This window comes from Nymphaea colorata, chromosome 10 (assembly GCF_008831285.2).
Source record: "Nymphaea colorata isolate Beijing-Zhang1983 chromosome 10, ASM883128v2, whole genome shotgun sequence".
Lineage (NCBI taxonomy): Eukaryota > Viridiplantae > Streptophyta > Magnoliopsida > Nymphaeales > Nymphaeaceae > Nymphaea > Nymphaea colorata.
In genome coordinates this window covers 19,212,573-19,235,208 of record NC_045147.1, presented here as the reverse complement: position 1 = coordinate 19,235,208, position 22,636 = coordinate 19,212,573, and the positions used below count along the sequence as shown (strand labels likewise).

The 22,636-nt window shown below is 39.5% G+C and overlaps 1 protein-coding gene across 1 annotated transcript; it reads right to left on the bottom strand.

The window, feature by feature from the left end:
- Window positions 1-2,482: 2,482 nt before the first annotated feature.
- On the bottom strand, window positions 2,483-4,545 carry LOC116263354 (transcription factor MYB78-like). The gene is made up of 3 exons (XM_031643060.2): window positions 4,166-4,545; window positions 3,777-3,906; window positions 2,483-3,277 (listed from the first exon to the last, which is right to left on the bottom strand). The coding sequence occupies exons 1-3, from the start codon at window positions 4,320-4,322 to the stop codon at window positions 2,710-2,712; spliced, it is 855 nt and encodes a 284-aa protein (XP_031498920.1). The 5' UTR covers window positions 4,323-4,545; the 3' UTR covers window positions 2,483-2,709.
- Between the last annotated feature and the right edge of the window lie 18,091 nt (window positions 4,546-22,636).

Sequence of the window (22,636 nt, the reverse complement as noted above, 5' to 3'; positions counted from 1 at the left end):
ACCAATTTTTGGCTAAGATACATAAAACACTAATATACTATTCATATTTCCAAACAGTCTCTTAGTGTTTTACATTGTGGGATGCGTGCAGCAAGGTCTAGTGGGTTGAGTGCAGTTTCCTGGAGTCAAAATGGAAAGCGGACTAACTCATCGCCCTCTGTTCTTAATTTGTTCTCCAAGTATCGATAGAGCAAACAAACTCACCTAATCTTAGGCGTTTACAACTACGTGCCATGTAAAAATAGCCACACATTACAGCCTCGCTTTACGCCTGAGGTCATGTTTCCCTTAGCTGTCAATTCCAATGACAGTAGAAAAACAGGAAGAGAAGGACGAGGATCAGGTGGAAAACTACAGTAGCTTCTCTCCGTTGTCTGTGGAAAATCAAAGGAAAAGAATCAGTAACAAGAAATCCGTTTCAGGTTTTCCGGTGGGAAGTTGCCCAAAAAGAGCACGAAATCAAGAGCAAATTGTGATGTATCTCAACGAAGAACTGTTTCCACCTAAGGAAATTTCTCCGGCGTTCGATCGAATACCGCCAAATACGGAAAACCTTTGAGGGACCCATGTAAAGTTTTTCAACTTCGAGGGCCACTACTTCCCTTGGAATATTTCCATGATTAGATGCTCTAAAACAGTGGCAAAATCCCTAAAATAATCACAAAAACGTGGTTGCTTCTCAGTTTAGGCGAGATTAGAGCAATAAAAATGGTTAAGGCTACCTGGTCACCAATCCATGCGTGACAAACGAGAGTCACACTTTTGTGGAGGAGAACGATCATGGGGAGAACAGAAAAAAAAATTTGAAGTTCAGCTGAATAAACTGACTGGGACAAGTGGGTCACCCACTATCAGATATCACAAGCCTTACGTAGGTGTTTGTTAGAATCTGGAATCAATGCAAAGAAAACAATTACAACGAACACTTTAGGTTTCAAAAATCATAATAAAATCTTAGATATAGATTGTATCTTATATATCCCTATATCTGACTTTTCTGACAACAAATTTGTTAATGGGAATCAACGAAAATGAGAAAGAAAGCGGAGACTTGATCCTTTTCAAGAATTCTGTTTTCCAATGATGAGAAGCTAGGAAAGGTAAAGTGGTGATTTAGAAAAAATAATCAAGGTTTTCGTTCGCAATTATATGCGGCTGTGAGTCATTAGGAGGTCAGATCAGGTTAAAGAAGAGTGACTTGTAGCGTCAATACAAGACGTGATTCTCCGTCCTCTTCGCTACTAAAAGTGGTTTGGGTCGGAGAAGTGTTAGATAGATAGCCGCTCAATCTGGATGCTTCCGTGTCGAAGTTCTCCATCGTCACCTTGTCATAGACCGCCTAATCTTTCCGAGCCTTTGAAACAACAGCTACTAGTATCGCAAGCAGGCGCAGCAGTGTGGTTGCTATGTCCGGGATATAAATTACAGGGATCATTAATCCCGCAAAAATCTATAGAAGTAGAAAAAGTTCTTTTGACGTCTTGATCCAGCGGTGAAGAAACCCCCGGAGCCGTTCGGCCAAGATTTGGACCGACTGGTGGGGCTCAAGCTCAACCCGATCGAACCGACAAATCGGATGCACAAACTTGCGGTCATAACAAACATTACTGCCGTCGCATCCATCAACGTCCCAGCAATGATCAAAACATTCAATGTGAAAGACGTATATCACCACGCATCCCCACCGCCCATCCGGCGGCCGGCGATGATGGATCGTTACCACCGATGGAGGAATCCGGCGAGTCATTGCAAGAGACGACCAGGGAGGGTCCCGTAATTTCCTCTCTCGAATGATCGAACCGTTTAGAGAGCTGCCACGTCGTGGGCACGCGGAAGTCCAAAATTTTGAACGGCCACGTCATCAGCAGTTGAACGCAGTCATTTCGAGCAGCCGGTGGGGCCCGCCTTTTCCGAATGACGTGGCGAGCTTCCCGCATTTCTAGGCGCAGTGGACGCCAGCTCGTCACGTCAAAGTATCGGGAGATTCCCATTGGCTGACGCGGACCCCCCCCACTTCTCTCCACCAATCAAAACTCCCCTTTGGTCCTTCCTGAGCTCCGGTGCTGCGCCAGGGAAGCCCCGCTTCCCCTCCCACGTGGCGGTTTGTTAGTAGGTCGGCTGTCCGGGACCACCTCTCCTTCCCAAACGCGGACAACGTGCGCGCCCGACCATTCGGACTAGGCGTATCGGTCGATCCCGATACGATCCACCGAGACAAACCCATGGCCCAGTTCACACCTTTACCGGTTCATCTAGGAATCGGCCCCTCCAACCGGTGAGTCCCAAGCTTGGTCCGTGTTGTAATTGACTTTGGATGATGCAAAGGAAATTAGATGGATTGGTATTGTCTTGAAGGCAGGGGAACGCCACATATAGCCATGAAGCTTGACGTCCGAGGTTAGCACTTCCTCCTCTTCTTCTCTCTCTCTCTATTTTAATTTTCCTTTTTGCTCACATAAAGTCGAATGGAAACTCAGAGATCGAAAACTCAAATTATCGTGTTAATTTGGTTTAATGAATCATATTACAAAGGAGAAAACCAACATTTTTTTCATATTGGAAAAAAAAAAAAAAAGGAAAAGAAGAGAGAGGGAGAGGAGAGAAGGAACAATATCTAATAAAAATGAAAATTCACATTTGCTGCACAATATTCCTTTCCTTCTTGAAGCAATCGGTTTTGATCTCTTCTCCGCTGTTATTCCTTGAGTTTTAGATGGTGTTGCAGAGCTGCTGCTGCAATAACCAGACGTCCTCTGAGCTCCAAAGGTTCTCTCCAAACTCTGCGTAGTTGGGTCCCCAACTGCTCATCTGAGAGGACAATTCAGGGCACACTCCGTAGGAGTTGGCCTGGTTGTCTAGGCAACTCATCTGGGTGGCCGAGAAATCCTGGAAACTGTAGTGATCGTGGCCGGGATCGGAGACGGCCGAGACCTGGGTCACGACCGAATCGGAGGGCGTCGATATGTAGTTTTCCGACACCGGTTTCACTTGATACTCCGGGAAGGTCGTGAATTGCGCATCATAAGCCGACGAAGCAGACGTTTGGGCGGAATTCTGGAGGGTGTAGCCGGAATCCTCCTTCTTCTCCGCCGCACTGGCGGCCGCCTGGATCCGCTCCATGAGCCGCGGCATCCACAGGTACCTCATAGCGTCCTGGAACTGCTTGCTGTTCACATCGCACTGCAGCTGCTTGGCGTGCTTCTGCACCCTCGTCCTCCAATAATTCTTTATCTCGTTGTCCGTCCTTCCCGGTAAATGCTGCGCGATTTTTGACCATCTGCGAGATAATTAGCCCAATTAAACGAGTGTCAAATCACGGTTACTATTACAGCAACTGCTATTGAAATGATTGGCATCTTCCCAAATTTGTCCGCCTTACAAAGCTTTGGCATCTTCACCAACTTGTCAATTTTACTAAGCTAACTTTTGACACTTCTATCTGAACTCATATATTGACTGAAATCTATCTAACAAGTAATTTCATTACCTCAACTCGAGATTTTTTATCATGAATGTGGCTTTCAGATGTGTGTATATATATATATATATACCACCACCAAAACATCCTATGTGACGTTTATTATTTCTGCTGTTGGAGTATAATGAACTTTGTCATGCTTCACATGGTATAAAGGCATATTAAATGCGAGTAACCACAATTATGTGGAGCAGAAGAGACAAAAAGAGAAGATATGCATAAAGTTAATGTCCTAATTTTGCAGGTTTTTATATTTTGTTGTCAATTTCAGCGAGGTTGAACGGAATTTTATGATTACCTGTTGCCCCAGCGCGAATGCAGCTCGAGGATCAGGAGTTGCTCCTCAGGAGTGATGTTGCCTCTCCTGACATCGGGGCGCAAGTAATTGAGCCATCTGAGCCTGCAACTTTTTCCCGTCCGCTTTAGCCCTGAAACGAAAAGAGATGAAGCGGAGGTCGTCAGTGAGATCATCGCTTTTGGCCATTTGGGTAGCCTTTTTTTCAGCTCGTGAGGTTTCCTTTTTGCGTGATCATGCGCGGACAACTTTTTGAAGGACAAACGACAAGCTTCCTAAACCTTCTTCCTTTGTTGCCATAAAACACAGGGATCGCGGGTTTTATCTTTTCCCCGCAACAGAGGAGGAAGAAGAAGAAAAAGAAGAGAGAGGGGAGGGGAGAGAGCAAGGACCTGCGCAACGGGCGAGGGAGTTCCAGCGGCCTTCGCCGTGAATTGCGATGTAATTCATGAGTATGTGATCTTCTTCCATGGTCCACGGCCCTCTCCTGAGATCAGCATCCTCTTCTTGGCCTTGACAAGTGTTTGCCATCTTGGTTTCTGTCTCCATAGCCGAGAAGAGCGAAAGAGAAGAAGTGATCAGATGAGACGAGAAGAAGTGATCAGATGAGACGGCAGAAGGAACTGAAGCAAACCGGAGAGGGAGCGAGAGAGAGAGAGAGAGAGAGAGGGAGAAGAGGAGGATGGGGGAATTCGGAGTGAGGAATGATGTGCGGACTGGGTTTTATAGAGGGAGATGTAAAATGAAAAGCCGCATGTGGAGGAAAGATAAGCGCCCAAAGGAGGGGTCCGGCACAGAAAAGAAAACAAGGTTGAAAATTTTTATTAGTGGGTGGCTTTACAAAACTCCAAAAAGAAGAGAAAATTAAGAGAGAGGAAAAGAGGAAAAAGAAAACTGCTTAGAGTGAAGTTTGAAGATCCAAGTTCGAGAGCTAGGGAGTTTTGACTTCCCAGATCTTCCTTTGTCCTTCTTCCGCTTGTATATACGCGATATACGTGTGGGTATGTGCCTGCTTTCTTTTACGTCGTAACTGAGATGTGGAAAAGGAGGACGGAAAGGGACAAAACAGAGGAAAGGGGAGGTGGCGGGGGACCGGAGGGGGCGTTTTTTTTTTTTATCTCCGCTCCGCCGGTGGTTCCGACGGGCGACAGCCGGTTTCCGTCACGTGGTCGCGTGATTGACGTGGCCGCAAAACGTCACCGGCTGCTTTCCACGCTCGAATGTGTGCTGTGGCCGCGTGGTGAGAGTTAAAATTGGAAATGGAAGATAACGAACAAGAGGGAGGACCCCGCCATTTGCTTCTACATTTCAAAATTAGTACAAACATTCCTTGTGGTTCGCCTTCGGCCGAACCTTTCTCCTTGAAAATATCACCGGCTTGTAAACATCTTTATCATCTTCCAGATGAGGGTGATTTGGCTGTTACGATATTTCACGCAGGTAAAATGCTTTCACAACTTCCTTGCTTGGCTTTGACTATATCAAATTTAAGCTCCACAAACGAGCGTACGGCAAACTAGATCAAGGTTCCAGTTCGACTCAGTAGTTAATTTATGAATTCGAACTCGACTTGTTAAGCAAATGATCCTGCTCAAACTCGTTCATAAGCCGAGCTTTAATGAGTCGAGCTCGAGTACCTCGACTCCTTGTTCACCCCTAATCATGGTGCGCTTCAACTTCTACATCGTTTTTTTCCCTTGCACGCCAGTTGACCTAGCTACTTACATGTCGTTGGCCTGAACTAGTCTGCCTGCACACCGTTGAGGCCACTATGTTATGGCGTGTTGAGTGAAAACACTTACATTCGGTCTTCACTCTTTCAGCATGTTCTCGTCAGCAAGCAAGAGAAATTTTGAAGGCCAAATTCCGTAAATTATCATTGGCACAAATTTTCAGGCAAGAGTGTGAAGGTTTGTCTATGTGTTTATGTGAGACCGAGATATGGGGAGGTTCATTAATAATGTACATAAGTCGGTCAATGGACATTCTTCTACGTGATTATTTATGTTTCAATACGTACAAAAACAATAAACTTTTGAACTTTCAACCTTTGTAAAGCTGCCGTCTGCTATAATTGGTCCGCTTAAGCGTTGGGTCCAATTGAATCAAGAAAATGCTTTTCCACATACTTGAGTCAACATATTTCCGGTCTTCATATGCTAGTTGCTAGTATAATATAATATTGGACATAACATATACATTATGCAGTGACGCATAGTATTTTGTTAAATAATAAAAAAGGTTCATCCAGCTTCCAAGTCTCTATTGAACCACCTATTGCTAGTCAACGCAAGACTTGATTGAAGTCATCTAAACACCAATTATGGCCAGGGTTTTTTTTTTTCATTCCTTCAAAAGTAAACCACTTCTTTGTAAAATTGTTTGCATAAAACATCGGTTTGCTCGTTCAAATTGATGAAAATCCAAAAGCAACTAAAAATCTTCTCCAAATGACTTGCGCACCTTGTTGAACAATTGATTTGATGGTAATTGATAAGGATGCACCCTTATTCTTTGACAACCCTTAGGACAGGGAGAGTACCAAAAAATTCTGACTAAAAGGCAGTAGATATGTAATTTTTTATATTTTTAAGGCACACTAATATATAAATGAATAAACTTTTCTTGAAATATCAATATTATAATAAAAACTTTTTGTGGGTGTGTGGGCAATTGTCTGCACAGTGCCCACACCCATTTTAGCCCCGAACATAAGATGAATTTGATTGTAAGATGAAAACTGTTTGACTGTAAAGTAAAAAATGCAAGTAAAAAAACGAGAGGGCTCTGGCCTTTTCACTCAGCCATTTGTGTGGGTGGTTATGGAGCCTAAATTATAAAGGATTTTGGGTGTTTCAAAGTAGAAGGACTCGGACAAGGTATCTGGATTGAATTACTCGGGTTATCTTTTCCAAGCTACGTTAACTTCAAAGTAGAAGGACCTGGACAAGGTATCCGAGATTTAATCACCCGGGATATCTTTTCCAAGCGACGTTAACTTCAAAGTCGAAGGACCCGGACAAGGTATCCGAGATTTAATCACCCGGGATATCTTTTCCAAGCGACGTTAACTTGGGTGATTGGCTACAGATAAGGGTGGGAGTAGATGAAGATTTTATAACATAAAAAAAATGGAGTGTGTTTGATTGGTTTATGAGTAACCAATGAGCTGTATAAACTTCATACAAATGTAGTACGGATGGATAAGAGGGTACCATCCATCCAACCCCAATTATTCTCCTGCCTACGCTTCACAAATAATTGGAGGTGCATTCTACAGCTCTAGCCTTTGTCCAATGTGGCCACAATAAGTTAAGCTGGATGCCACCATTGCTAAGAGCCGAGCAAGTTGGTATACTTGGACATCGTGTCCCTTCCGTGATAAAGCTACCCTTCTCGTTTGCTCGCCCACACACCACCTTAGGTGTCAGTTGGGTGAAGCCCTTTAGGTAGATCAAGGACGGAAATTCGGGGTCGTTTGACAGTCAAAACACTACGTGAATATTTCATGAATTTACCATAAAATATATTACAAATTCATACCACATTAGGGTTAAGTGTTCATGAATCTAGCTCAATCTTGGAGCAGATTTATCGGACTCACAAAGTGTTTAATTTGTCAAACGACTGCATAAGAACCAAGGTAATTACGTTTGGATGACGTCTTTAAAACAAAAGGATTTTTATTAAAGCCTGGGTTTTAAATGAGATTTGAAAAGTTTGTTTTTAATGTTTGGGTAGACTTGACAAAGACTGGTTTTGAATGAACATGAGCATATGAAAATGGTGTTTTTCAAAAACCAGGTTTTCTTAAAAAGCGGTTTTAAGTCCAATACCCGAACACACCGAAAACGGCGTGTTAGAGACAAAATGGTGAGTTGCGTGCACATTACTGTACACACAACAAATATAATATGAGGGTTTTTTTTTTTTAAAAAAATTCTTAATAAAGTAGGGTACATTTTAGACTTTTCCTTTTTTCACAAAATCCTTGCTTATTAAAAGGTTTTTTTTTTTTGTATTTGAAGAAGGACATTTTGGTCATTCTTACACAACACAGGTGTGACGTATACAACCACCTTCCGTGTTTTGCCTCCAACATGTTGTTTAAGGCCTCAACGCACAAGCTGGTTGCCTACACACCTTTTTATTTTATGCATGTACAGAAATGTGTAATGACTAATATGCTCTTGATAAATTAAATAATAATACTTGAAAGGACAAAAAGGAAATTATAAATACGTTAAAAGTTTAAATTGTACGTACCATAAGATTTTTTTTTAAAATATCCCAACCGCCCTTCTTTCTTCTTGAGTGCAAATTTGACTATGTGCACGCAACTCTCCATCTCTCTCAACACATGCAAGTCATTTTCCCTAATAGGGTTACGTTCAACACTTGGTCTTGTCGTTGCCAACATTGTTATCAATTTTGGCCCTATATGGCTCCTTAGGCATTATTTTGGCTCCTTAAGCATTATTTGGTCAAGTAAAAATATGTTATTGTTTCATGTAGGCATATGTCTTAAATGTTGGATCATATATATTCATGAGAAACTTAAAATACTATTCCATCACCCTAACATTTAGAGGAGATACATGAGACAATAACATATCGTTACTACTGCCAAACAGCTCCTTATAGCTACGATAAACGGCTGAAACAAATTTAATAAATTGCATCATTTTTTATTTTTTACATAAAACAATGTAATAAACTTCAGTTTTGAAAAAAATAAATAAAATAATGATTGAGTTTCCGCACGGGATAATGTCTTGTATTAGTGAACGAGCCGATATGAGGTCCCTGATAACAATATTTAAAAGTGACATCTAATGTGGAAGTACCATCTAGCACTTTATGAAAGATTTTGAGAAACTTAAAGACGTCATTAACGTGACATGGTTCGATACGCGAGAAAGCATGTCCTTCATAATATTATGAGCTTATAATATTTTGGTTGTGGAAATGAATCGTCTTAAATAGAACTCTTTCATTGCTTAGCTCTGCAGGGGATGCTATATGTTCACTTTATATATACTTTATAGGAGTGCGAATCCCATTTATAAGGAAATTCCGCGACATTTTCGGCTTTCGACTAAGAACGAAAGCAAAGATGTGATCAATGGTTCCTCCCATCGTTCAGAAAAGGTAAATCCTTTTACATTTACATATTAAAAAAAAAAAAAAGAGAGAGAGGCTCTCTTTTCTTGAAGGTTAAAAGGTTTGAGAGAGAAGATGGAGATGGGGAAAAGGAAAGGTGAGACAGGTTTAGGGTTAAAGATGGAGAAAAATCTTAGGGTTCCAAATGCCGACAGTTTTTTAGTAGCCTCCCATCTGTTTGTTCACTTGCTCCGGTGAGTCATTTTCCAACATGGTGACGCTAGAACTTCACCACTGGGAAGAAAAACGAACAAAGTCCAGAAAAGAGGAAGAAGATCGAGAAGTTTCAAGAGATGTAGTCATTCAAAGAAAAAGGCGACACAGAACGCAAACACAATGGAACAAAATCAAACGCCGGGAGGCCAACCAGAACTCTACACCCGGTCCGAGCTCATTGATAGAGTTTATGAGGAAATCATTGCACAACACGTCGGCTCCTCTGTCGTGTTCAACCCTCGCCTGAGGAACACGCCGCACTCTAACGTCGAGTAGAGCCTAGCTAGTGATGCAGAACCAACGACACAGCAAGGAATTTCAAGTCAACCTAATGAGTTTGATCTAAGTGCACCCCTATCAATGTTAAACATGAATCACTATATATATATATATATACGCACACTTTTAGAATTACCAACTTGACTCACGTCAAATATTTAACTACACTTTGAATACATTTTATAATTTGCTTGTTTTTAATGAATTTTTATGCATTTAGCTTTTCTAAAGATGGCCTGTTAATCGTTTTTGCTGAATGCTCCTTTTCCTTTCTTTTTCAATCATTCATGTTCATAGTTACCATCTCTGCCTTTAGTTTACTGAATCTTATGAAGGAATTCTATAATTCTGTCACATTTTTAGACTAGTGTTATTCACTCATTATATATATATATATAATGAGTGAATGATGGGTTAGTTGTTCAAACATCTAACCATTTAAAGAGAATAGTCTACAAATGAATGTTGAAAAAAAAAAAACAAATAGGTACAAACCAATCTATCCAATCATAGATGATGAAAATATCCATCACATTTTTTTATAAGTTTTTGTCTTATCCATTCATTATATTAAATATGGACATATAATATAATATAATATTTCACCGTGAAAGTGAAAGGAGCTATGTTTAGGTCCCTTTCAAGTAATTTTTGGCACAACGGTGCCACTAATGTGAAATTGCAGGAAACGGCAAGTGAACAAAAGGCATTTTGATGTTATCTGGACAATAATTAAGGGGAATCACGTGACGTATATTCTTCTTTTTCTGTTTTCTTTATTTTATCATTATTGTTTTCCCTCTTTCCTCTTAGGATGGAGACGCGTGGTAAAATCCCAGCAGCCCAGCCCCTCTTTTTCTACTCCATCACGTGTCCACTGGATAACAGCGGCCCTGCCTCCGACCCACGAACACCCACCGCCTACAGCCCGTCATCTTTTCCGGCGAATCCGCTGCCTTTAGTGAAACTTTCCGGCCATGAACTCTACAGCGCGTACCAGTTTCTTGATTGTGACAACCATTTTCGTGAGCATTTCAAAAGTTTTATTTTAGAGATATGAAAAGACAGTTCCAAAGTGTGGATGATATACGCACTATTTCTTTCTTTCTTTGAATTTTTTTTTTTTTGGCATTTGAATTTTTTTTTTTTGGCACATGAGGAAGTAGAAGCATGTCTTTCGAGGACATGGGAAAATAAATGGCAAAGGTTCAGCTTAATATCATTCATTAAAGAGAAGAAATATAATAGATGTATTTAAAGTTTAGAAAGTGTTGTATTTAAGTTGGTTATGTCACATGCATTATGTGTTTATAAAATATATGGATGGAATAAATGAATTTGAGCATTGTTTCAGCTGATTATTAGTTGTTAGGCAAATATGTGTGTGTTTATATATATACATGTAGAGAGAGAGAGAGAGAGAGAGAGAGAGAGATTCCCTGTAAACGTTGTCCAGCGTTTCCGCCACCATCCATCAGTTTTCCGGCGGCCCACTAACCGGAGACGGCGGCGTTTTTTCTTTTTTGGCAGATAGAAGGTTAGAGAGAGAAAGCATGGAAGGAAAGAAGGGCCACCATTCTTCTTCTCATTATTGTTAGTTTAGTCCTGTTTAAAAAAAAGGAAAAAAGAAGAGGGAAAAGGGGATTTGCCGCGGATAAGTGGGGTCCAACGGGTCAGAGATGCTTCGGGAAGCGTGTTTGACCGAAATTGTTTTGTTGGTGGTGCTGGCGAAAACAACAATGGCGGGTGAGAGCCCTCTGACTTGTTGACTTACACGACCTTTGACTTTTCCAATGCTTAACCACAGTCCTTCCCCTCTTCCGTAGCCACCTCCTCTCTCTCTCTCTCTCTCTCTCTCTCTCTATCTAAGCCTAGGTCCGTGCCTTTTAGGGCTTTGACCTCCGTAAACTTTTGACTTTCCTCCCCTACGCCCTTGTGCATATATACCAGCACATCTTGGTCAAGAATTTCATTTTTTTTTTTTTACTTGAATTGAATCTTTGCAAAGTTCTCCATTGATCGATTTTGAAAGTTGTGGCATCTTATGTATTCCAAAAACATTTAACTTTTAAGATGCAATGACACCAAAAAAAAATAATATTGAGAATTTTATGTCCCTTGTTAGTGGAGATGTCGACTGATCGGGTTTGAATTGGACGTACCCTTTATTTAGATGCAATTTATCAGATGTTTACGTATTCCATTTAAATTTGGATTCGAATGCGAATGAGACTTAACCAAATTCAAATCCGACTTCTAAATACACACTCAAATTTGAACTACACTGAAAATTTACGGAACATGTTGTTTCAGACTAAAACGTTTTAAATGAAAGAAAGCCAAATCCTATCATACATTGATTTAAAAACGAATTCAAATCTAAATCCAATTAAGTGTGGTTACTCAGGACCCAATTTCCGAACTGGAAGTCAATTTTTTTTTTCTTTGGTAACCAATGTTTTTTTTTTTTTAAAGCAATTCAAAATCCTATTATTGACATTATTACCTGTTGAATATGCTTTCTGCGTCCACTTCCACTACCAAGAATTTACAATTGAATTTAATTTGGATTTAAACCCTAGTTTGTCTCGTACTTTCGGGCCGGAAAACTTTCGGGCCGGAAAAGAAGAAGAATGAAGAATGAAATTACTTAGTGAATTGAATGATGGGTAGGAGAATTTCGATGGGTTGCTTGCCATATCCTCCAACCTAGTGACAGTGACGAGCACAATGAGCTTGCTTGACCCAAGGAAGGGAAGGAAGGCTGCAAGATAAAAGAGGAGCCGAGAAAGCGCGGTCTAAAGTTGTAAAAGTCTAGAGTTAGGGGATTAAACAAAGGGTCATTAGTGTTGGGTTTGGGTTGCATAAAAGTCTATAGGGAAGACTTGAGGGCACGATTGTTGGGGTTTTAGGCCGAATGAACCCATTTCTTTATTCTGCCGTGTTGTGCTAGCACTAGGCAAGACCCCTCCTAAAACCTTTGCTTAATCCATAATGATTCTCCCTTTTAATTATTTTATACACGCTGCCTGCCCATCTGTCTCTACATTTTTGCACTTCCAACTCACTAATTCCTTGTCCTTGTTGTGCTTTGCCTCTTTGCTTATTTATTCCATGGTAACTCTTCATCACCACTACTCACCACGGCTCTTAATCAATCATATGTTCACATGCGTCAACCATACGAATTTTGTCCCAATCCTGGTTGCCATACATACATACATATATACATATACATATATATATATAAAAGTAAATTGGTAAAACCCCAATCTCTTACCTGACCTATTAAAGTTAATTATTAAAATAAACTTTATGTATTCCAACCTGATATATGAGATCTTAAGAGTGATTTGGGGATAAACATATATTACACTAGTCCTTTTCTTACTTAAATAATGTCTTTTAATAATAAAAAAATGAACAGCTCTTATAGCATCAAAGTTATAATAGTAGATTTTTTTTTACAAACAATGTCTCGTATTAAATTTGTGTTTATAAACATATTAGGAACTTGGAGTTCGTACCTCTATGGATAATTAATTTCCTGAAAACTCGCACCATGCATGGGAAGATATTTAACTTGAGTGCTGCACTATACTGAAGCATATTTCCCATACAGAAGCTGTAGACACCCTCCAAAACGTTTCTTTTGACATAAAAACTTGTGAAGATCAATTTATACCAAAATGAATTTGAAAACAACTGTTTACAGGGCGAAATCTTCTTCTTACAAACAAAAGGAAGGGAAAAAATCAGCAAGTATTCGATCACGTAAGGAATGAACTGAATTCCCTTTACATCTCCCTTCTGTCTATACGCGCCGGAGACTCCACGAGCAAGAGTTTGTTGACCAAGATAAGGGGTTGAACTCAGAATGACCTTCTAGTTGCAGGAAGTTAAGGTTTAACGGTGCCAACCACAAAAGTCAGCTGTATGTTTTTAGACATAGAAATATGTTCTCAATGGGCATCCCCCTACCTCGAATCAACATCACCATATATATATATATATATAAACAAACGCTTGATCTTCCTAGTCCATGTCGATGAGCCGTCACAATCCGGGCAGATGCTTGAACGCAACTGGCTGATATTGGGTTAGGCATGAAAATGGGATTAGGATATGGTCTTGAAATTTTGGTTCTCCTGGTGCAAAGAATTTGATCGAATCCGGTGTTCTATGTACTCAAATTCTCCAAATCTCAACTATTCTGCGCACATAAGGTCATCTCAGAAATGGCATTTATCTCACAGCACTTTTAGATTAACTGGGCCTCAGTGATGCTCTTATCTAGCGCCTCCATGAGAAAGAAGAGATCAGATATCAAAACTCTCTCACAGACCATAGTTTTCACCTTTAACTCAATCTGCGCATCCCTTTACTACGTGACAAAAATCACCGTTCCCATGTGGGGATATGCGATTGACGATGTGGAGACGACGACTGGTGTGAATGCGCATCGCTTTTCTTGTTGCAGCAGCTATTGTGATAGATAGATATCTATTGGTCCTCACAATGATGATGATGGGGCCGCGTGGAGTCAAAAAGAGAGTGAGATGGCTTAGGAAATGGATAGTCTGAGAAAAACTCAGATAAACTTGCCCAGGTGCACTTGTGGTTTAGGTTGGAGTCCGATAAGGACAAGTTCATGCTTGAGAGCAAGAGACACAAAATGAAGAAAAATTTTAATCGTTTTCTGCTGCCAAAGAATGAGATTAAGTTGACCCAAGTTTCCATTTCTTATGCGGTTCACAAATAAAGAGAATTTTTCTGTCATTGATTAAGCAGAAAATTAGTTGTTCAGCGACAACATACGTATGCTGTTTGGGTATTATATTCCTTCAATTTGACTTTTGTTCTCTGGAAAAAAATTTCCCAGCGTTGAACTCGGTGATGTTTGGACATTACCGGCGAGAAGTCGCCGTTAGCCACTTTCCCATAGTCAAATTTTGAAACCGTGGTGCTCTTTGTTTCGTTTTTTTATTGCAATGAAGAGGAAACCGCCACACTTTGTTTTTGGATCGTTAGAGTGGTAAACGGATGATGCAGCTCTTATTTTGGTCAAAAAAATACATTCCAATCATCAAGACCGGCTAGTGCATGCATGTGCACTAAGATCTTAGCAAGGCTTTTAATACAAGTATTTTTTCTTTTTTCCGAAAAAAATAATTCGTATATACTTTTCTTTCTAGAAGCCGGCTGAGACTGAGCAGCCCCCTCCAGCTTTCTGCATGAAAACTAAGCTTTTCGAAAGAATTTAAACTTTTGCTCGTCTCATACATTAAGGGCGTGTTTCATGGCCTTGAATTCTGATTTTATAATTACAATTTTAGAATTCCATCCCAAACTGTAATTGAAATGAAAATTCCAGTTCTTATTTTTGTCCGTGTTTGATAGTATGGAATTTTAGTTCCAGAATCAAAAACTGTGTATTTGATAAAACAGGAACCAAAACTCTAGAATTGATGAATTAAAACTATCATCACATGTGCCTAAAGATGTGAAAAAAAAAAAAAATCTAAAACTCTGGAATCGTAATTCCACCCCTTAAATCACAATTTCTGAATTTTGCTTCAAGTATGAGTGTAAAACTCAGGAATCTAAAATCTTAATAAAATAGGAATTTTAATTCTAGAATTCCATAACTCAGGCCCCATCAAACACCCCCTTAAATTGTCATAAAACTTGGCCCCTACCATCCAATCCAAAACCGGGTAAAATAAACTGAACCGAGTTCTTTAATATACATTAGGAACAAACAAGAAACTATGATTCTAATACAAACGCTGCCAAGAAGTTTAAGCGAGATTGACTGCTGTTTTGGATCTTTGATAGGAATACCGTGTCTGAAGAGGACAAGTACTTGGATATTTTAGTAGTTGATATACATGCATGGTTTTGGGTTACAATTATGTGAGCTACCTTCATTTCCCTTAAACCTGTTATATATAGACTTGGATCCAAAACATGTTTTGTTTGATACGAACCGACCCATGCCTAAGTTGCGATCCCAGATCTTTTCCGCACAAGGTTCATAGAATTTGGTCCAAAATTAGTGACCCAGTCCCAAGTCCGGACAGTCCCGCGTGGAAACAAGGTCAGCTCAACCTCCGTGTCCTTTTCCTCTTGGCCTTTCACTTAGGAGGTCAATAGTTGTCATTTGTCAACAAAGACTCCTTTTATATATTCTAAGTTCAATTTTATAGATTCGATAAAAAAAATCGACGTTCCAATCTGACTGCATACAAGGACAAGTACTTGGATATTGTCAGTTCTATTCTCATAGGTGTTATGTCTCTATATCAATTATTTAAACGACTAGTTGACTGCATATGATGCCCACACCAGGTATCATAGTTCAAAACGCTAAGTATGAGGGAAGGGGCTTTCGTATCAGTGGGTTGGATAAAATATGCACTTCTCAATACATAAGAACTCCTTAAATGCCTTTCACCTCAAAGTTTTCTTCTTCTTCTTCTTCTTTTTTAAGGATGAGTGGTTCAATCCACCATCCCGAAAAGATGCCACTAGCCCTCCCTGTGCCCGTCCCACTGGGTTCACAAAGCATACTTCAGGACTTTTTACGGACCAGAAATAGAAGACACTGGGACGTAACATGACAGTGATCCCTCCAAGATTCGAGCACAGTCCTTAGAAAAGGCTAACCGTTCGCCTTAGGGTTAGCCTTTTCTACAAAAAGTTGTTGGGTTGCTAATAAGGGGTCGTTGGTTTAGGTCCCAAAGGCACTCACTTCTTCCCAACAAGTAGGAATAGTTAGACCAACTTCTAGTCATCTAGTAGATATACCAAGTTATCGCTACAAGCCCCAAGATATTATTACTACAAAGGATGAACAAAGGACCAGAACATGAATTAAATTCATATAAGTTCATGCTCCAGTTGAGTCATGAATCCAGGTTTGGTATGTAAAATAATAAATTTGGGTTCATTTTGAATGCAATGTAATTTTTGATGGGCTGATGCATGTAGTTGCTTGGCCAACTTGCTAGTCATTTGACTGTTTACGTATCGGTTTCCCTTTAAAAATTAGAATTCTATACATATTAATACACTTGAGCTAAAAAAATTTAGCTCTGCCACTTTGTTTGTTGTTGGAAGGCATAAAAGAATTTTTAAGAACAAAAATGACAAATTCAACATTTTTCCCTACCTACAAGACTTTTATATACCCCTCCACATGCATGGTCAAATCTTTTCCGATTATAGATATCATTTCTACGTGACTAAAATTTGGAAAGAAAATTGCAACATGAATTTTTAAAATGCAATTTTCAAGATTATGATAAATGAGGGACTAGGACGAGCCCAGACAGCCTAGCTAAGCTCAAGTGGGTTCATTAGAACGGGGACCTTAAATTCGTAAGAACGCACCATTTGAAATTTAAAAAACAAAGAATGGCCCCTCGGGAAAAGGGAATTTGACGTAAGCATTGAACGGTATATCTTCGAATGGGACTACATAGATGAAGGTGGGGACTGAGGACGGTTCTATCTCTACTTTTTTTTCTTTTTTTTTTTTTGTCTTTTGAAAGAAGTGGCAGATCAAGAAGACTTTGAACGTCCATGAACCCCACCATAATATATATATATATATATATATATATATATATATATATATATATATATATAGAGAGAGAGAGAGAGAGAGAGTATGCGATCTCAACTAGACTCTCCATTGGTTAGGGCTGTACAAATCTAATGGCAGACCGAATCATATTTTCAATAAATCTTAAAAGCGGCAGAAGTTTTTTTGTTGTTTTAAATATGGACGAACTTTTTAAAATTTTGAAATGGAGGGGCCTTGGCCTCCATTTTGGCTCTGCCCTTTGCAGCAAATTGCACTACATATTAATATCAATGTCTAAATTGGTTCTCTCTCTCTTGCAATTTTGTGCTCTTTACTTTTCTCCGGTATGCTCCCAACCCCTCGCCAATTTAGCAAAATCAACTAGCGAACTAATTACTTACACCAATTAGACAACAAGAAACTGAATAGTCAAGGGCGGAGAGGATTTTTTTTTTCTCTCATCTCTATCGCACTTTAGAATTTTGAAACAACTGGGAAATAGCAATAATTGGTAGGAAAAAGATGTGAAGTTTGAAGAACTAAACGCCAAACTGTGCCGCTCTGACTCCAGCTTTTTTTGTGTGCCAAGTGTTGACCAAAGGAATGATGTAATTTGCCGGTGATAATTTTGCTAATTGAGCATGCTAAGTCCACGCCAAGTTTGGTGCAGTGAAGCTCTTTGTCGAGGCCACCTACTCGATCTTCAAAGGACATAATCATGGCCTTCAAATGGCTTTACTCTCGACCTCAATGCTCATATTGTGAGAAGTGCCATTTGGAATTTGATTGATTAGAACAAATTTAGAAAAGAAATGACTCAGTACCTACAGTCCATATTTGGATTTTAATGCATTACTTAAAGGGCAATTAGTATATATGAAGAATATTGTATTTTTACAATATATGTTCCAATAACATCATATTCCAGTTTCAGAGAATATATCATAATCATGTACAACATTTCATTGATACTCTAAGGACAACATCTATGATTGCGCCATGTATTTGATGAGCATAAAATTTGTCTTATCAAACACCTTTCTAAAGAACCCAATTAGTTGAATGGATTCAACCTTGAATGTGCGACTTGCAATTCATGTAGTAGGTAGGATGTGCCCATTTAGAGAAAATGAATGACTCGCATCTAGGCCACATGGTAAGATGCAAATTTGATAGAAGGAGTTTAGTAAGAACAACAGTATACTCTCATGGTACATATTTCAATAACATTTTTGTCATTTGATTGCAGAAACCAAGAATAACATCATAATCACACGGTCTTCATAAAGTGTATACTCAATGAACACAATGTCCTCAACGTTGTAGCATGGACAGTGCGAGGAGCAGACCAAGTGTGACAGTCTTGCACATTTTGGGAACAATGTGGGACCAAGACAATGTGGTTCGGACAGGTCTTGACCACACACAATTGCATGCATGGCAGTGCAGGTCGTGCGTGCACATGTTCAATGACTTCCAAGAAAATAAGTACTCGCAGTACAAAACTTGATTATGTCATGCAAACCCCGTCATCCTTGGCATTGTCATCATGTCAGCACTGCATCGTTGTCATTTTCATTCTAGATGATACGATTTCCATAATTGTTCCACATTTCAAAAACACTTCTTTTGAATGTCGCTGTAACCCTGTTTCTGATTCTTATTACCATTCCCACTCACAGCTTGGATTGGATCTTGAACAAAATTGAAGAAAAGGTAGAAAGTTGGGGAGTGTCGAGCTTTTTATTTTCTTCACTAAAGAAATGGTGACGTTCGTAATCAAATCTACATACATACACACACATATATACATATACATATACATATATACACACACACATATATACATATTGGAAAGCAACTCATGATTCACATGCTCATGCTGTCCAATAGTATGTATCCAAAGGGCATGAAGATTCAACATCTAATTGCAAACGGAGCAATAGTTTTTGTATCCGTGTGGGAACTCACATTCAACTCAGAACCGTGAATTCCACTAAGAAGACAACGAACCATTACCCTTAGTCAAGAGGGTGCGGTTATTGCTCAATGAGGCCAATGATTTGGTTCAATTACCTGCAAGTTTAAGGAGTGAACCTAATTACGTAATGGTTTCATCACTTACTACCATCAGCAAACGCAATTTTTCAAAAAAAAAAAAAATTTGTTCAAAGATTTGTGTGAATCAGAGCACGTTTTAATAAAGGCAGGGGGCCTACCCCTCGCGCAGTTTCCCCGGCGGAAATTTGAGCATGTTTAATCAGGGGATAGACGTCAAGTTATCATACATACTACTGACCACACCAATTTCCTTCTTTTGGAAAAGGGAATGCTGGTGTCTCTTAATTATGCAAGAATTGAAGAGATAGTTTTGTCAAGATGTTCGCCATTTTCACTAGTTTATATAATATCCAGAAAATTGTGTCCAAGACAATAGTTGGCAAATCCGTGACTCGGACTTGGATTGGCAGATGACCGGGTCAGTGAGTTGTCTCGTCAACTCAGTAAGTTGACTCATCCACTCGGCCAAGTTTTAAAATAACCTGAATCGGACAGGTAAGAGCTGAGTCAGGGGCAAGTGGGTCAACCTTGATGCATTGCTAGGTTTTCTAGCGATCTGAGCTAACTCAGGTGATTCTCAAGCCAACTATGCTAGCTCAAGACGCCTCGTTCATATGTACAAGTTTTCATTAATTTGTTTTATGGCTTTATTTATCAAAATTTAGAACAAAAAAAAAACTGCTGAATTTCCGTTGCCTAAATGAGTTCAAACTGTGAACCAACTCACACCAAAGGTTTGTAAAAATTAGGTAGTCACTGGTTCAATTCCCGTGGGCATCACCACGCGTCTTGAGCAAACCGATGCAACCTTAGGCCTTGAGGCCTTGATGGGGAGGGGCAGTAGCAGAGCTATTTGTTGGCTGGGGTGGGCCACTGCCCACGCCAGCCCATCAAACATTTCATTATAATGTGTTAACCTTTAATTGTTATGACTTTAAATTTACATGTAGTGCACACCAAAATTGTGTGACCTACACAAGTGCCCACTCATGAAAAATCTTGCTCCGCCATTGGAGGAGGGCTTGGTTTGTGGTTTCTAGGGAGAGCCTTTTCATCAGTTGATTAATGAGAAAAAAAAAAGTACATTGAAAGAAAAAATATTGGTGTACTGAGGAGGGTCATGTTCATTATGTTCATCTCTTTGGCAATGACTAAGACCGTGAAGTTTCTTTCCACCGTACCCTCTTGTACCCGTCCAAAGAAAAAAAAAAAATTCTGTTCTCCTTTTTTTTTCCTTTCCGATCACTTGAGAAAGAAGCAACTTCTTTAGAGTCAAAAAATCGATGGTACAAAATGTCCCTTAAATCTTCCCAAATGGAGCACACTGAACCTTGAATTCAAGGTGTCTAAACTCTAAGTAAACTTAGTGCGTAGAAATTTTGTTAAAGTGGTCTGAGAGACGGTAGCATTTGTGCCCACTTTATCTTCCAAGAAAAGGGTCAAACCATTCATTCTTAGATAAAGAATAATGGTCGAACAGCCTCCCCTTAACAGTATTTATTGATTTCTATAAGACTTGTGATAGGGTTTAAACACTAACTGTTCAATATTGAACCCCAAGGGTTGTAGCTCACTGGGCCGCGGTAGTCCACCTTGCTAAGATGCGTGTGTTTAAATCCTAAAGTGATTATTGTTATGTCCTAGTGCGCTCTTCCTTTCGACTGCAATAATTCCTGAAATAAACTCTCTAAACCCTGGAGGTTAGAGAGCACAGCAAAGCAAAGGGGAACAGTAGCCTCCCTTAAGGACCTTTTAAAAAAAAATAATAATCAATATTGAAATTGCTGAAGCGTGCATAACTTAGAGACATATTATTGTCAGCAACCAGCTTGCAATGCAATTGATCAGCTGGTTATCTTTTTCCACAGAAATTATAAGTTTTTTCATCATGTTGAGAACAATTCGAGGAGAAGACTAGTTAATGAGTCAACTATCCTCATTCATAAATCCAATTTCATCAAACATCGAACGAGTATTAGCCATACCGGCAAAAGTCCATGGTGGCCGGCTTTTTACCGCAACGGAGAAACTCTGAGGGGACCAAGTTGCAGCTTCCATATGCGACCAGCAAATTATAAAAATGGCTTCACATCATTCACACTGTCCATTAAGTCTTTCATTTTTAAGAGAAAAGATGATCAGAGACTCAAGCTGCGAAGTTATATTATTATAGTCGGGAGTTAATAATGGCTAATCGGACGCCTAACCCACGATTATAAGGTCAACACTGTTACATTAGGCAACCACAGTGCCGTAACGGAACTTCATCAACGTGCAGTTAATATTGATTTTCATATTAGAGAACTCCGTGTATAAAATTGGAAAAGGATAAGGTAGATAATAAAAAAATATTACTTTACTTAATTAAGAACATTGAAGCCTGAGAACAAAAGTTCCATCCACACTGTTAAGGACTCTGCATCTACATTAAACAATATCCAAGCTCTGCTTTCCGCGTAGTTAACTTAAGGATGTGAAAGGTGGAGAAGCGAAGCATAAACAATGAGATCATTCAAAATGGGTGGCTTATGAAAAGCGTCAAAGGCTAGATACCGTGTCTGTACGTCCAAAAAGGATAAGAACTACCATTAAGTACTCCTGTTTGCTTGCACGGATAATTGTCTCCTTAATCCTGAAGTGAAATTAACTTCTGCATTTTCAGTCGGACCCCTCCGTATCTAACCGGGAGAAAAATACATGCTGATTGTGCTGAACTTGTAGAGACTATGGAAACTTCTCCTGAGGTGTTTGAACGGACATTGTATACGTAGCCGACTCCTTATCTTCCCAAACTTTTTATTCCAGCAATCAATTAAATGTGCCGGCCTTAAGTGCAGGAGGCCTATGTCCACTAAGTTGGTGTTTATATATATATATATATATATATATACGATCATTTGAACCTTTAGAACCTTCCTTGACGAAAACATGGTGGGTGGCGCTCTATATATCTACAATAAAGAACCACAATGAACTTATGACCCTCGGACCCTCGCTTTGTACCAACCTCTTGGGTGCTAACTTCTACTTTTTTTTGCAGAAACAAGCAAAATTTGTATGAATTCAAATCTGTTTAATGTTTTTTTTATGCCACTTGCTGTTGTGCCACAACTTTGCATGAAAACGTCAGTCAAGTGGAAGGCAGTGACAAAAACGTCTTTTATTGTGGAAATGGAAAGCAATTTTCCGCTAGAAATATAATTGAAGTTGAGAAGCTTAATTTAATTTTTCGTTTATCCAAACACGTTATAATTTAGCTCGAGTTCACTGTTTGGGAGCTGTCTAAGAAACTGGGTTTGCCATGATCAGTAAAGGAATGAGCAGTCACTTGTTATTACCATATGATTTAGAAGGCCTCGTGTAATTCTTCTAAACAATTTTTACTAAGGATAGACCGACGTACACATGCCTGTTGGGGAGAAACATGTGGTCTGGTGTGGGCAATTGCCCACACCAACCCCACAGAATACTTTTATTTTTACGTTGCTGTCTTCAGATATTTGACAAATTATATATAGTTTTGCCTGTGTAAGCATGAAAGTTTTTGGATTTG

Bases quoted from the DNA above. Each gene is read 5' to 3' on its own strand.
- LOC116263354 (XM_031643060.2), bottom strand. From the start codon at position 4,322: ATGGAGACAGAAACCAAGATGGCAAACACTTGTCAAGGCCAAGAAGAG. The intron at 3,907-4,165 runs GTCCTTGCTCTC...TTTTCGTTTCAG, and splicing joins CTCCCTCGCCCGTTGCGCAG to GGCTAAAGCGGACGGGAAAA. The intron at 3,278-3,776 runs GTAATCATAAAA...ATTATCTCGCAG, and splicing joins CATTCGCGCTGGGGCAACAG to ATGGTCAAAAATCGCGCAGC.